At 36.5% G+C, this 17571-nt stretch overlaps 1 protein-coding gene across 2 annotated transcripts in view; it reads left to right on the top strand.

Moving 5' to 3' along the window:
- Positions 1-17571, top strand: part of DNAI3 (dynein axonemal intermediate chain 3) — a 142369-nt gene that overhangs the window by 111679 nt on the left and 13119 nt on the right. For both annotated transcript variants that reach the window (XM_050805769.1, XM_050805768.1), the window contains exons 15-18: positions 3554-3698; positions 5519-5606; positions 12998-13128; positions 17033-17096. In XM_050805769.1, coding sequence (XP_050661726.1) covers positions 3554-3698; positions 5519-5606; positions 12998-13128; positions 17033-17096 — 428 coding nt within the window. The remainder of the gene's footprint in view (positions 1-3553; positions 3699-5518; positions 5607-12997; positions 13129-17032; positions 17097-17571) is intronic.

Consider the following 17571-nt stretch of genomic DNA (forward strand, 5'->3'; position numbering starts at 1 on the left):
ATCAAGCCACTGCACTCCAGCCTGGGCGACAGAGCGAGATTCTGTCTCAAAAAAAAAAAAAAAGAAAGAAAGAAAAGAAAAGGGGGAAGTTGTCCCCGAGGCAAAGACAATACATCACCTATAGGGCCATATGAAATATCATGGAACAATTAAATTATATTATATTATGATTTCATAGGGAAACACTTGTGCTATAATGTTGATTGTAAACAACAGAATGTAAAGCTATACTAGGAGAACATTTAAAAGCATATTGACATAGGTCCTGAGTTGTTTCTTTATAATGATGGCTCTTGAGTTTGGAAGGAAGGAAGAAGGCTGGTTGGTTAAATTGTTATTTATATGATTATTTATATAAATATGGGGATATTCTGGAAACATTTCCTTCAAAAATTATTAAAGTAAAAAAATAAAGTTTGTGCTTTTAGAAAAGCTTTCAGTTACCTGGAAAACTCCATTAGTCCTAACCTTTATACTTCAGCCATGCTAAGAGTCTTATAACACAGAATATAACAAAATAAATTTCCATTAATGAAGAATGTGTAACTAATTTATATAGAAAGTTGAACTGATGCTGTCTGTATTTAGTAAAGCCATTTTATGAATGATGCTAATTAATGCTATAAGATTTAAGAAGTGCTATATCATTTTGAAGAACAATTTAAAACCAACTATAAGCATGTTTAAAAAGAGATCTTTTTTAAAAATATTTTTTAAATTTTTTTTTTTTTTTTTTTTTTTGGTCAGAGTCTCGCTCTGTCGCCAGGCTGGAGCACAGTGGGGTGATCTCAGCTCACTGCAACCTCCACCTTCTGGGTTCAAGCCATTCTCCTCCCTCAACCTCCCAAGTAGCTGGGACTACAGGTGCACGTCACCATGTCCAGCTAAGTTTTGTATTTTTAGTAGAGACAGGGTTTCATCATGTTGGCCAGGATGGTTTCGATCTCTTGACCTCGTAATCCGCCCGCCTCGGCCTCCCAAAGTGCTGGGATTACAGGCATGAACCACTGCCCGGCCAAAAACAGATCTTAATGTGTCACTTGTGGTGTTTTCTCAAGAATTCAATTTGACAATATAAAAATGATTAATATTTTTATTAATTTTAACCATTTATCCATTATTTAAATGAATAAATTATATTGATTAAATTATATTTAAAAATTTGTTAGTCTTCCTTGAGTTGCTATTTAATACTTTAACTTACACATCTAAGTTATTTAATAGATCTTAAATTTATTAATCAGATTATATATAACTTCAGTGATAGAAATTATAGAGCTAATATGGTATATTTTTAGCCATTTTCATTATATGTTTTCACATAAATGATACAAAGAATATAATTAATTTCACAGACTAGTATAATTAATATTAAATATACTTAATTAATACAAGTATCACTATAATGTCTTATAGTTTCATTATCAGAAACATATTCCTCACAGGTTGGTTATGAAAATCAAATGAGATAGTGTATGTGAACATTCTTTATAAAATTTCACACATATACAGAGTATTATTTTTAGTGCACTCTGTATATGTGTGGAACTTCTAAAAAAATTTTTAAAATATATTATCTCGTTTGACTTTTATAGTTAACCTGTGAGGAAGAAGGAATAAGGATAAATAACACTTGGCTTGTTGTGTGCCTACTGTGTACAAAGCACATTATATCCAACTCTGTGTATGTTATTTTCACTACATCACTTTTAAGATTATGTGACTTTGATGAAACACCAAAAGTGCAAGCAACAAAAGAAAAAAATAGATAAATTGTACTTCATCAAAATTAAAACTTTTTGAGCTTCCAAAGTTACTACCAATAAATTGAAAAGACAACCACAGAATAGGAAAAAATATTTACAAATCATATATCTGATAAAAGACTTGTACCAGAATATATGAAAGAACTCTTACCATGCAACAATAAAAACCCAAATGACCCAATTAAAAAGTGAACAAAGGTTCTCAGTAGATATTTCCCCAAAGAAGATACACGAATGGTCAATAAGCACATAAAAACATGCTCAATATCATTAGTTATCAGGGGAATGCAAATAGTGAGACCTAGAATAGCCAAAACAATCTTGTCAAGGAAGAAAAAAGTTGGAGGACTCACACTTCAAATTTCTAAACTTTCTACAAAGCTATAGTAATAGAGACGGATGTACTAGAACTAGCATAAGGATAGATACATAGATCAATGAAAAAGACCTGAGAGTCCAGAAATGAACCCATACATCTTTGGCCAACTGATTTTCAACAAGGACGCCAAGACAATTCAATGCATAAAGAATAATCTTTTCAACAAATGATGCTGGGACCACTGGATATCCACGTGCAAAATATAAAGTTGGATTCCTATCTCATCCCATATACAAATGTATAAAATGGAATAATGATCTAAACGTAAGAGCTAAAACTAGAAAACTCTTAGAAGAAAACATAGTCACATATCTTCGTGACTTTGAATTGAGGGGTGATTTCTTAGATATTACAACAAAAGCACAAAAAGAACCCAAACTACCTTTGATGAAATACAATTTTATACCCACTACAATGACTATAATCAAAAGACAAAAAGCAACAAGTGTTGGTGAACCTGCGGAGATGTGGATAAATTGGAGTGATTACGCATTGCTGATAGAATGTAAAAATGGTGCAGTTGCTTTGGAAAACAATCTGGCAGTTCCTCAAAAGATTAAACACAGAGTTATCATTTAACCCAGCAATTCCAGTCTTAGATACACCCAAGAGAAATGCAAACATACACAAATGTTCACTGGCAACATTTATAATAGACAAAAAGCTGTGGTGGGGGTGTGTGGAATTCAAATTTATTTATCAAATGTACTGATGAATGGATACATAAAATGTAGTATATCCATACAATGGAATATTCATCAGTAAGGAGGAATGAAGTCCTGATAGCTGCCAGCCACAACACGAATGAGCCTTAAAAACATGCTCAGGGAAAAATGGCAGTCACAAAAGACTGTATATGATTCAATGTATGAAATGTCCAGCATAGTAAAATCTATAGAGCTAAGAAGCAGATCAGTGGTTGTATAGGACTGGTGGGATGGCTTGGTAAAAACTGCTAATAGGAAGTGACTGCTAATCTGCGTGAGGTTTTTTGGTGAGGTGGGAGAGCCTGACGAAAATCTTCTAAAATTGATTGTGGTGATGGCTTCCCAATTCTGTGAATATATTGAAAACCATTGAATTATACACTTTAATTGGATGAATGTTGTAGTATATGATTTATATCTAAATAAAACTTGTATTTTTAAAAGATTGCGTCAATTTCAAACTCAATTCTTATGTATGTTATTAGTCCCAAGATGAGGGAGGCTGTTAAACAAACCAACAAACAGTTTAATTCTCTAAAATATGAAGTACAAAGCTGTCTCAGTTCATAAAAATCTTAGTTTCAGATACATTAAAATATAGCCATGGTCACAATGCTAATATATAGCAGCATTAATGGTAGTCCTGAGGCTGCACCTCTTGTTTATACTTAATAAAAATATATATATAAACTTTTTTTTAGCACAATATGTTTTTGGGATATTAGACCACACAAACCTTTAACCCCCCAAACAACAGAGAAAAAGAAGGAAGAAAGTATTGAAATTCCTTTTGATGTGCCATCTACTTTTTTGCATCTAGATCTCTCCTGGAAACCTCTCACTAAGGTAAGTAATGTGGGGTTTAGTCCATCCTGTTTGCGTAATACGCTATTTACTTTGCATTCATAGACATACATACACACACACACTCTCTGAAAGTAGAGCAGCTCAAATTAACACAAGACTGTACAATTTGTGTTTATTCAACCAGTAAATTCCTTGATTGAGAGAACTTTTAGTTTTACTTTATTTTTAATTGATACATGTTATTGTATATATTGCATAATGATTTACATAGATTTACTTCGAAAAGTTGACAGTGAAGAAGTATATGGTTGCGGGCGTAGCTGATGTTTGCGATATACAGAAAAAGGGAACAGAAAAACATTTCAGTCATTCTAACTGTGCCAATAACAATGATAGGTTTCAGAGTTCCTGGGAAAACTTCAAGCTCTCATTATTTTTTAATTATTATTTTTGGATTCAGGGGGTACACATGCAGGTTTGTCCCATGGTCATATTGTATAATGCTGGGTTTTGGGCTTCTGTTGAACCCATCACCCAAGTAATGAACATAGTACCCAATAGGTAGTTTTTCAACCCTTGTCCCCCTTTTTTCCCTCCCCCCAACAAGTTATTTTGATGTCTCTTTAGATCCAGGCAGAAATCAAAATCATCATGAACTCAAGATCGATATTTCATATATAAACAAGCCACAATTTCCAAATGGTTTGTGTAATAATTATTCAATTGCATGTCAATTGCCTGAAACTTGGTTGGTACTCAAGTTAGCTCAGAAAAGCTAGTTTTTCTCCCCACTGTAGCCAAAATTCTGCATATTTTGCCTATCAATAGAAGGAACTGGTATTGTTCCTTCTGTATGTTTTTGGGATATTAGACCACAGAAAGCTTGATAATACCTATGACCAAACAAAACTGAAAATTAACTGAATGAGAAGTTGTTTGTATTTATCTCACATGGCAGAGCTTTAAGAAAAGCTGTTTTAATTTGAGAAAAATATGGCTATGGACAAGATGTGTGTGGAAAATATAAACAGACTTCAAACTTAATGGCTCTCTTTCTTTAGAATGTCTAGTTTTAATTTTAAACTTAATACTTTTCTTCTGATTTATAAATATCACAAGAATTATATTATTTTGTATTTGCTCCCAATGGAAGAGAGAACATGGAGGAATAAGAATATTGCTGAGATAATTGGGAAAGAATTGGAAAGAGAAGATTATAAATTTGGGGGAATGGGGGTAGGATCTACTGAGCTATGAATCGTTCAAACAAACAACCCCAAACTCATCTAAGAATAATTGCATAGCATGTGGACAAACATCCTGAAGCAAAAGAGGCTGAGGGAGCTGTGAGGGAAAACTGTGAAGTGTGACAGTTGCTCTTTCCAGCCACCAGGATGCAGTGCAGGCCCAGGGCCTTCTGGAACTCCAGTGCATGTGTGCTTGGGAGGACTTGGAGGTGGCCAAGCAGATGCCAGGTCCCTGCACAACTTTCTGGAGTCTCATTTAACTGAAAGATTTAGGGAACAGGGTAACAAGTTATTATTTTATAGTAAGACTACTAAGGATGTATTATGGAATACAATACAAGACATTTTTCAGAAAGAAAATGACACATGAGAATTTGGGATGTGGAAATGTGTCCTCAGACCAGCTCCTTTCTGTAGCTGGGTTTAGAAGTGTGGTTTAGGTGCATTCCATGGAGAAAAGAAACTAGAAACTTGAGGGAGGAAAGGGAAGGAAGAAAAAAAAGGCGGTGGGTTTCCTTCAATATGGGAGCAGAAGGGAAAGGCAAGAATAAATTACCCAAGGATAATTTCAGGATATGTGGAAATAATCTTTGCTATATGTTCTCCCAAAAGTTAAGGCTGTCCAAGGGTGAAACAAGTTTAGACCACTGTCCAACCAAGATAAGCCTGAATGAAGACCATCTTCTTTGCAAAACACAAGGTAACTGCTTTTGCTTATTTAAAAAAACAAAAACAATTACTAGTTTGAGTGTTAGTAGCTGATTATGACTAACGTGAGTTACTCGCTAGGATAGTCTAATTTGTAAAAAGAATACAGAAAATCAAACCCTCAAATGTGGAACTTTATAATGGCAATAATAGCTATTGCCAACACATTAAAATCGCCTATACACAAAAAAGATTCAGTTCATTTCAGCTTCTCAAATATTTATTGAGCACATTTATGTGTCTTCAGAAACTCATTACATTAAAAGAAAATGAAGCTTACTTAATGAATATGTTATATGCTCAAAGAATAATGCTATAAGATGGAACACATCTGAAATCTAACAAAGTAAGTTATGAAGTATCAAGAAACAAATTACCATTCTCAATTAGAATATAATTTTTAAAAATAATATTTATACGGCACCAAGGTAAAACTGAATAAAGAAAGAAAACTGACTTTTAAATCTATCTCAACTCAACCCACACATCTTTGTTGAAGTAATTGAAGGGCGCACATATAAGCTGTCAAAACTATTAAGATAAAGGTATGCATGAATATCGTACCTGGAGAGCAATGCATAATGAAAATGTTCGAGAATAACTAGCAATTGAAATATTTCCCAAACATTTGCCTTATCAAAAGGATTTCCATTTATAAATTTTTCAATGTTCCGTTAAATGATAGGATATCTAAGAAAAACATGTTACACATACCTAATGCCCAGCTTGAGCAAAATTTCACTTTGAAGTCATGTGTTTTATTGATATAACCCAAAACCTCATGCTAAAAAAAAATTGAATCACTAAACTTTTATAGACATTTTCAAAGCATTATTAAAACATTGAATGCTGTTTCTCTATTAGGGCCTGCTTCATTCTTGAGGGAATCTAATGGGAGTTTTCTCCTTCTCCGCCTCTCCTCCTCTTCCTTCTTTTCCTACTCTTTTGTATTCAATCATTGGTTTTAATGTATTGCATTCCAGCCATGGTTCAGGTACCATGCTACTATTGCACATGCTTTCATTCATTTAACAGATATTTATGAATTGCTTACTTTGTGCTAGGCCCCAGGGGTATGATGGTGAGCAAAAACAGATGCTAATGATCACAACAATCTACAAGCTGGGAATTTTCATTATCATTTTATAATTAAGAAAACCAAGGCTGAGAGAGGTTAATGTAACTTGTAAAAAGATAACTTTATTAAGTGTCCTAGTATTATTTTTTAACCTAATGAAAACAGGTGGCCCAGAGGATGTGACTACCTTTATCCAGTTTATAAGAAGGATATCATTACCTCTTTTAAAGTGTGAGGGGTTTTTATTCATTTTTAACAACCACACTGAGGTATAATTGACATACAATGAACTGCATGTTGTCAAAGTGTTCAATTTGATATGTTTTGACATATGTACACACATGTGAAACCATCAACATAATCAAGATAATGAACATATTCACCATTCCCAAAAGTTTTTTCACAGAGGAATTCCCTTTGGGATGCTTCCCTCCAGCACCTCCCTCACTCCCAGGCCACAACGGATCTACTTTCTGTCACTATACATTAGTTTTCATTATCTAGAATTTTATGTAAATCATATAGTATATCCTCTTTTTTTTTTTAAGAGATGGAGGCTCACTCTGTCACCCAGGCTGGCGTGCAGGGCCATAATCATAGTTCACTGCAGCCTCTAACTCCTGGGCTCAAGCAATCCTCCTGTCTTAGCCTCCTGAGTAGCCAGGACTACAAGCATGCACCACCATATGCAGCAATCTGGCTTCTTTTAATTAGCATGATTATTTTAGAATTAATTCATGTTGTCTGAATGAATCCTTTTTATTACAGAGTGGCATTTCATTGTATGGATCACAACAGTTGTTTATCCATTCATATGTTGATGAACATTTGAATTTTTAGTTTAGGCCTATTACAAATAAAGCTTCTACAAACATTCACATACAAGTCTTTGTATAGACATATGCCTTCATACTTTCCTGGGTACATCCCTAGGAATAGAATGGTTGTATTATATGGCAGGTATATGTTTTACTTTTTCAGAAACTGCCAAAGCATTTTCCAGTTTTACCAGTTTACATTCCCACTAGCAATGTATGGAGAGTTCCATTTTCTCCACATCCTTGCCAACAGTTGATATGGTTAATCCTTTTAACCATTCTAAAATATACATAGTCAGATCTCATTTACACTTAACTAATGACTTAAGTTGTCAAGCAGATTTTCACATGTTTTTTTGCCACCCGCATATCTTCCCTGGTTAAGTGTCTGTTCAAATATTTTGCCCATTTATCAGTTAGGTTGTTTGTTTAATTTTTATTTTTGAGACAGAGTCTTTCTCTGCCGCCCAGGCTGGAGTGCAGTGGCACGATCTCGGCACACTGCAACCTCTGCCTCCGGGTTCAAGTGATTCTCATGCCTCAGCCAATTGAGCACCTGGGATTATAGGCATGTGCCACCATGCCCGGCTAATTTTTATATTTTTAGTAGAGACAGGGTTTTGCTATGTTGGCCAGGCTGGTCTCGAACTCCTGTCCTCAAGCAATCTGCCCAAATCGGCCTCCCAAAGTGCTGGGATTATGAACGTGAGCCACGACATCTGGCCTGTTTGTTTTCTTATTATTGAAGTCTGAGAATTCTTAATATATTTTATATACTAGTTCTTTCTCAGGACCAGTGATATGTGATTTTTAAATATTTTCTGCAAGTCTGTGATTTGTTGTCTCATCTCTTAGCAGTCTTTTGAAAATCAGAAGTTTTTAATTTTGAGGAAGTCCAGTTTATCAATTTATTCTTTTATGGATCATGATTTTGGTGTTGAATATAAGAAATGTTTGCCTATCCCACAGCTGACAATGTTTCTTCCCAATTTTTCTAGAAGTTTTGTGGTTTTATAGTTAGGACTATGATTTCTTTTGAGTTAATTTTTGTAATTGGTATATGTTATGGATCAAAGTTCATTTTTTTTGTATATGGTATTCCCACACTATTTGTTGAATACATCATCCTCTTTCTACTGAACTGCTTTGCACCTTTGTCAAAAAACACTTGTCCATATATATGTGAGTCTATTTCTAAACTCTATTCTGTTCCATTGACCTATCTTTAGAGCAATACCACACTGTTTTGATTATGCTAGCTTTATAATTTGTCTTGAAATTAGATAGTGTTAATTTTCCAACCTTTTTTTTTCAAAGTAGTTTTTGACTGTTGTAAGTTTTTTGCTTTTCCGTGTGAATTTTAGGAACAGCTTATTATGCATAAGAAGCTAGCTGTGATTTTAACTGGATTATATTGAATCTGTAGGTCAATATTATGAGAATTAGCATCTAACAAAATGCTAACCCATAAACACAGTATATCTTTTAACCCATAAACACAGTATATCTCTTCATTTATTTAGGTCATTAATTTCTCAGAGATGTTTTATACTTTACAGTGTACAGGTCTTTCACCTCTTTTGACAGGTTTATTTCTATATTCTTCATATTTTTTGGTGCTCTTGTTAATGGTACTTAAAATTTTTTAATTTCCGATTGTTCATTGCCAGTGTATAAAATTACAATTTGTATCTTTTTTTTTTTTTTTTTTTTTTTTGAGATGGAGTCTTGCTATATCACCTGGGCTAGAATGCAGTAGTGTGATCTCGACTCACTGCACCTCCACCTCCTGAGTTCAGGCGATTCTCCTGCCTCAGCCTCCCGAGTAGCTGGGACCATAGGCATGCGCCACCACACCAGGCTAATTTTTGTATTTTTAGTAGAGATTGGGTTTCACCATGTTGGCCAGGCTGGTCTTGAACTCCTGACCTCAGGTGATCCACCTGCCTTGGCCTCCCAAAGTGCTGGGATTACAGGTGTGAGCCACCACGCCTGGCCTATAATTTATCTTTGAATATTAATTTTGTATCCTGAAATGTTGCTAAAATCTCTTACTAGTTATAGTGGCTTCTTTTAGACATACCGAGTTTTCTATATAAATAATAATGTCATCGCAAATAAAGACAGTTTTACTTCTTTTCCAATCTGGATGGTTATTTTTTTCTTACCTGATTGCACTGTGTAGAGCCTCCAGAATGTTAAATGAAGTGTGAGAGTGGACATCCCTGTTTTGTTCCTGATCTTAGGGGGAAGGTCATTTTATGGCCATGATCTGCCTCCTGTGTAAATTGTCAGCTTTCAAGACTTTGAGATCAATTATGGTATTTTGAATTTCCTTTGATCACACTGCCAACTATCCACCCATTCTGGCCAGACTTGGCACTCTTAACTAGAATATACTCATAAGGTTCTTGATCACATTTTGATTCTTGATCCTGTACTGGTTTCTCCTTTGACTGTGTATCACAAGTCCTCACTATCCCATTTTCTCTTGAGGCCTGTTGAGACTTAATGTCAGTGTCTGGTACCCTGTCACTATCTAGTGGCCAGGGACCACCCACCCTTTATCTACCATTATAGGTCCATGACAACCCATGCTCGTCTAAGTGGTCACTTTAAGAAATTCTGTATTTATTCTGATAAGGAAACCCTTGCTCTAAATGCTTTTGGAATTCCTCTGTTGGAATAGCCTTTAGAGCCTGACATATATTCTTTTTTTTTTTTTTTTTTTTTTTTTTTTGAGACGGAGTCTCGCTCTGTCGCCCAGGCTGGAGTGCAGTGGCCAGATCTCAGCTCACTGCAGCCTGACATATATTCTTCTAAGCAATGTGGCATAGCAGCCACATTGGAGTTGATGGTCTGGGTTTAAATCCCAAACCCACAATATATTATTTGACCAAGTCAAATTACCTTACCTCTCTGTACCTTAGTTGTTTTTTTTGCTTTTAAATCCATGTGAAAATAGAGTGAGGAAGATTAGGGGAGTAAATAGTAAAGAGAACTACCTCATAGGGTATTGTGAAGATGAAGTGAGTTATACATGAAGCTCTCAGAATAGCACATAGTCAACACACAGCAAATGTTAGCTACCATGTGTGAGACCTTGCTTAATCACTTAATCTCTCTGAGCCTCAGTTTACTCATCCTTGGAGGAGGATCAATGCATAACCACCTTGGAAGTGCTTGTGAGGATTGAATGAAATGGTTCCTATAAAGCACACACTTTAGTGCCTGGCATGTAGTGAGCATTCAATAAATGTCAGTTGCTGTTGTTATTACTATCTCAAAGGATGGGAAATCCATGATCTATGAGGATGATTTTGAATCTAAGTATCCAAAGTTATTCCTGTCAACTCTGAATAAACGTAGTTAATAACATTTTTCCCTGGCCTCACCTTCTTTGACTCTACCACAGCCATCCCCAGCCTTTTTGGCACTAGGGACCAGTTTTGTGGAAGACAATTTTTCCACTGGGTGGTAGGGGGAGGTGGGGGTGCAGGCATTAGATTCTCATAAGGAGCATGCAACCTAGATCCCTTGCATGTGCAGTTCACAATAAGGTTCGCGCTTCTGTGAGAATGTAATACTGCTGCTGTCTGACAGGACATACTGCTCAGGCAGTAATGCTCTCTCGCCTGCCTGCTGCTCATTTCCTGCTGTGCTGACCAGTTCATACCAGGTCATGGACCAGTATCTGTGGCCCAGGGGCTGCAGACCCCTGCTCTACACATTAAATGCTATTAACTCAGCCTGTTTTCTTGGAGCTCACACTTCTCTTAGCATTTGTGATTTTCCTATCCTGCTACTTCTGTTTTTCCTCCTCTATCTCCTTTCCTGGCTCTATTTCACCTTGCTGCCATCTACTCATGAATATACCTTGAACTTTAACTTCAGCTGTGTGCTTTCCTCATTGGTAACACAGTCTACCTGCACGGGTCTAACTTTTATCTCTGCCGAGAATTCTCCATCTGACACTTACTGTCTCCTGGGTTTGAACCCAGTCTACCCTATCCAAGTCAATGTGTCCAGAACAGGATTGATAACTTGAGTCATTCCTGATTCTCTCTTCAGGCCTCCACTTCCAGTCTCTCACTCAAGATAATCATGTTTTCCTTTACATTTATCTCACCTTTGCCTCTTCCTTTTCATTATCAGTTGTAACCCTATAGGTCAGGGTCTTGTCTCCCCTTGTGAGACCAGAAGGCTCCACACTTCTAATCTTATACCCCCTCATTTAACATTTTTAAGTACGGATTCTCAATGTATGTATATGTATTTATAAATGATATATATATTCTACTTCTCTAATATATTTGTGTACATGATTTAAAAAGAGAGGAACAGATACCGAATGAGAGTGAAGAATTTGAAATAAATATTTTAATGATTTTAATTGTATATATTAAATGGGTACAAAATGCCTTTTTGCTCTTCCTACATGTATTATAAATAATATCTTTTAATGAGAATACTGTGATTGAATATGCCCAGTCATGTTTGAAATTTTGGTTTACACTTTGTAGTACAGCTATTCAAAGATCTAGTTCGATGTTTGGCTCATTTTGATACTCGTTTTTGATGTCTGTCTTAGTGGGAAAAGATACCTCTCAAAACATGTAGATCCCAAACAAAGAAAGTATTGGTTGACTATACCAACTAAATCATTTTTTAGTTTTGTCCAGAATTATGCTAAAGTTTTTTTTAATGTAATATGTCTTTTTAGTACAGCTGAAGTTTTATTCTCCTGTTTTAGTTTTCACTTGCCTGTTTGTTGGTTGCTTTCATGATTTTTTGTTTCCTCTTGGGTAATATAACTCAGAAGACATATTGAAGAAGTGTGATGAGAGGAGGGTTTTATGAGCATATATTTCTCTACCATCTTTTCCAGGAATTGAATATCATATTTTTGAAAAACCAGTAAGTTACCTGGAAAAATGTTTAGGACATAGCTTTAAGAGAACAGAAAAGCAGTACGTAAAACTGAAATAGTATATGATCCAATTTTCTTTTTTTAAAGTGGATTCACAAGAAAAGTCACAATACTTTAATATTATCTCTGGGAGACATAATAATGGATGATTTTGTTCTTTTACTCACGCCTTTCTCTGTTCTCCAAAGCTTAAATAAATAACATTTATTAATTTTAGATTACAAAAAGACTTTTAAAACAGAGTAGTATCAAATACTTTTAAAAAGAAATAGGTTGCTGATGATGTTTGGTTTCAGCCCCTGAATTAGCGATGCTCTTACACTATGTGCGTGTATAGCTAGAGCTATAATACGGTACAGTCATTGATGTTTGGTTTGGAACAAAAAAGGGTTCTTTTGCTAAATTAGAAATTTAAAAATGCTTGGACTTATGCCTACTACATTGGGAAAGGAATAGGGCAAATGTAGGTGGCAAGGGGCAGAAAATGTAAACTGTCTACATTTTAAAAGATGTTTCACTATAAGTATGTACTCCTTCTACCCACACTCCTCTGAAAGACAAAATGTTAGCACAGAGCAAAACAGCGAAGGCAGAAGAAATGAACCCATACCATAATCTGGAAAGTGGGGTGGCCAATCTTCTCAAGCCAATAGATGACTTCTGCACAAAGTTCTTCGTGGGAACAGAGGTAAATTTGGATTATCTGCTTTTAAAATTAATACTTATTTATACTGAAATATATTATAACAATATCTGTTGTACATTTTTGCTATGTAAAGACATAACAGTTATACTATTTTCATATTTTAATATGCTTGTTTGCATTAAATATTTTTAAGTTTGATACCTCATAAATTCACCTTTAAAATGTTCCTGAACACATGTGGAAAAATCTGTAAAATTGCATACTTTTAAACTAATAATATATTGTTCTATCTATAAATATTCATCAAATACCTTTATCATTTGGAAGAAACCATACTAAGTGTTAGAGATTTACTAAGAAACTATACTGCTTTGTTGGGCTAACACAATCTACGGAGATTGTGTTTACTGTCTTTTTACAAAGACAGTAAAAAACTCACTCAATTCAAAAGATAAATAACAATTGGATATGATAATGATAATGGCTACCATTTTCTAAGGACATACTGTAATAATAACCAAAGTGAGCTCACGTTTACTGGACATTTTCTATGTATCAGTGTCTGTGCCAAGTTATTTTCCAAATTATATCCCATTTAATCCCAGTAATCCTGTAAGGTTGATATTATTATTGCCATTTTATAAATGAAGAAATGAGTCTCAGAACTTTATCTACAGTCACACAGAGGCAGAGATGCTCTTTTCACTCATGACTCTCATTCCCTGAAACACAGAGTATTTTTCCCAGGTCAAGTCACCATGGGAAGAGGTCATAGCTCAGTCTCACCAGAATGCAATCTACGTCCACCCTTTGGTATGAAGAGGAAAGTAATCAATTCCACAAGCTCCGGAGAACATGATTGCGTCTCAGGCATAGCACTGGGTGCGGGGATCAGAAGTGAATAGCATAGTCCCTCTCTCCTCAAGGCACTTTCTGCCTAGTCAAGGAGCAGACACATGTTAAACACCAACACCAGTCCAGAGGCCATTCCGATAGGAAGAAGGAAGTTGGGGAAGGTGACTCACAGGCTGGTTGGACGTTGGAGGTTGAGAAGGAATCTCAAAGATCGGGTTGAGAGTAGAATTTCAAGCAGAAATAACAGCCTGAACAATATTTTGGAGTTATGAAAGTCCAGGATTTGTCTGGAGATAGTGAAATAGTTTGGTGTGAAAGATAAAGGTATGTCTAGAATGCTTGGTTGGAATCCAATACTGAAGGGCCTTTCCTGCTGTGTTAGGTAATTTGAGTTTCATTTAGTAAGCAATGGGATACTACCAAATAAGTATGTGCTTTATAACTTGGGTTTCACAGCAAAGTTTAAAAAATTGTTTTAATTGTGGTAAAATATATGTAACATAAAATTAATCATCTTAACCATTTTTAAATGTACAATTCAGTGGTATTAAGAAACTCCTTTCCCAAAGGTCAATAATCTGTTGGAAAAGTACATTCGTATTGTACAGCCATCACCACCATCCATGTCCAGAGCTTTTCCTCATCCCAAACTGGGCCTCTGTACACACTAAACAATAATTCCCCCTTGCTTTCTTTCCCCACCCACTGGTAACCACTATCTACCTTCTGTATCTACAAATGTGACTATTCTAGATACCTCATGTAAGTGGAATTATACAATATTTGTCTTTTTGTGCACCAAAGTTTTTAAAGCAGGGGAATGACACCATCAGATCAGATTTAGAAAGATCAATGACTGCAAGATCTTAAAGCAGAAATTAAAGCATGATACCCCCTGCTCAAACTCTTCAGTGACAACTCAGTACAACATGAATAAAATCCAGACTCTTCACACCATGGCCTATAAGATTTGTCCGCTGCCTATCTCTCTACCTCATCTGCACCAACCTCCCTCTCACTCACTGTGGCAGCTCTGCTTTTTACTTTTTTCTTTTTTTTTGAGATGGCATCTCACTCTGTCACCCAGGCCAGAGTGCTGTGGCACTATCTCGGCTCATTGCAACCTCCACCTCCCAGGTTCAAGCAATTCTCCTCCCTCAGTCTCCCAAGCAGCTGGAATTACAGGTGTGTGCCACCACGGCCAGCTAATTTGTTCTGTATTTTTAGTAGAGACAGTGTTTCACCATGTTAGCCAGGCTGGTCTTGAACTCCTGACCTCAGATGATCCACTCGCCTTGGCCTCCCAAAGTGCTGGGATTGATTACAGGTGCAAGCCACCATGCCCAGCCTTTTTTCTCATTCCCCTAATACAAACTCTTGCCTGCCTTTGGAGGCCTTGCCCTAATTGGAATTTCTTTACTCATCACTCGACAGATACTCACTATGCATTTAATATATGCCAGGCATTGTTTTTGACCCTGGGGATATAGCAGTGAACAAACAGACAAAATTCCCTGGCCTCGTGGGGTTGGCATTCCAGTGGAAGGTTCTACCAACTTGTGATGCAGCTGATCCATCTACTTTGGATAGAGATCTTCAGGGAAGCCTCTCTAGGGTCTCAACTGGCTGGCATGGGGCGAGGGAAGGGAGTGGAACCCTGGAGGGAGAGAAGCCAGGCAGGTGGTGATTTCAGGTGGGCCAGCCCAGAAATGAAAAGGGCCTGAGCAGTGGGGCCAAGAATGTCAACACAGGGGTTGGGGAAGTGGAGTTGGGTAACAGAATTACAGAAGTGGCTAGAGAAGGATGTAAAGGTTTCCAGCTAGGTTACTTCAACACATATTTATTAAATTGATTCCAGCTAGTCCTCGTTGACTTGGTTCAATTTCATTGTTTCATGTACTGGCTATGAGACCCAGGAGATATGAGTAACTCTCTTACAGGATTCTGGTGAGGGCTGAGGGTCACATCCATCAAGCTCCTAAGAACGCTGGCAAGCACTGAGTGCTCAAGAAGTGGTATCCCTGAGGGTGATGTGCAACATGGCCATGAATTAGCAAAACATGTACCCATCTGTCTGCTTCCTTAGACTGTGAGGACCGTTAGTGGAGAAAGGGCTTGTCCTTGGATTTGGAATTTCCAACACCAAATACAGTCCTTGTTTGTTAAATGAATTAGCATAGATGAATAAAAGCTCAGATGGGTGAATGAGTGACCTTGTCCCCAGTGAGTTTATCCTTCGCTTTGCATAAATCAAATGTGCTGTCATCTCCCCTTCCTTGCTACAGATCCCAATCCATCCCCCATTTTATACAAACTCCTGTGTTTTTCTCTTCTCATCCAGTGAAGAAACAATAGAATTAGGAGACTGCATGGGGTGACCTAGAGCAAGTCATTTAACCTCTCCAAGTCTCAGTTTCCTCATCCATCCGATAACAGCGAGGGACTAATTATTTTCTATAAACTTCTCCCACCTCTGTAATTCATCGGTGCTCTCTGTCTTTCCCCCTTGCATGACTGTTTCTTCCTCTTCTTAACATCAGGTCCATTTGCCTTCCCCTCTCCTTAAAACAGCCATGAGGCAGAACAAGAATACATATCACTTGCTATTTTATTTAGATTGAACTTTGTGTTTCCTGTTCTCAACCTGAAAAGTAGTAATTACTACCATGTATGCATTCATAGTCCCACTTTCTCGCTTATTCCACAAATATTTATTAACAATTGAGTTTCTAATGGGCTGAAAAGTAATCACTGAATAACATGGGCTGATCCCTCCCTTTATGGATCAACAACAAAAACTTTGGATGCCCGGTGGTTTGGACTCTTGTCCCAGATGGAGTATCTGCAGAACTATCATGTTCTCCACATCATTATATGTGGACAAAGACACAACAAACTCATTCTTTCTTCAATATAAAATTGAGTACTTATTTTGAGGCTTTCCTTCTCCCCCACTGGATCAAATTACTTGATTAAATTGACTTGTTGTTTTGCAGTTGTTTTGGTTAACAGTCAATCTTAGCACATGAGTGTGAGGTCTTTTGTCTCTTAAGTTGTCATTGTACTGATCAGGAACCTGTAATATTTTTAGGAAGGCGAAGTGATATACACAGATTGGAAAATGGAAAGAGACCCTGAAACTGGCCGATTTATGCGTAAGTTTTGTGATTGCCCTGTTATTAATAAGATGTTCCTTTTAATTTAAACTACCGAAAGGAATCTTTTGCAGTACAGAGTCAGCCTGGTCTTGCTAATGGGAGGGAGGGCTCCTAAGGTACTGACTAATAAGGTGAAGGCCTTGAATAAGCCCCATAGTCATCACCTGTGAACTTCTGAAAACACACATACAAATCTTAGATCCTACCCCAGGCCTACTGAATCGGAATCTGGATTTTAATAACATTTTCCAGGGTGTTTGTTTTCATGCCAAAATTTGAGGAGCACTGACCTATATGTTGCTTAAATGACTGAGAAACTTGAGTGATTTAATTTAAAAATAAAATCCTGTTTCAATAATTCAATAACTTGATAGTTCATCTATGTGGAAAATCTGAGTCAGTTAGATTACAAGCAAAATGTATGATAATCTAGAAGACCCCAGCAGAGTACAGGAAAAGGGACTGCAGGACC

The sequence above is a fragment of the Macaca thibetana genome, chromosome 1, assembly GCF_024542745.1.
Source record: "Macaca thibetana thibetana isolate TM-01 chromosome 1, ASM2454274v1, whole genome shotgun sequence".
Classification (NCBI taxonomy): Eukaryota; Metazoa; Chordata; class Mammalia; order Primates; family Cercopithecidae; genus Macaca; species Macaca thibetana.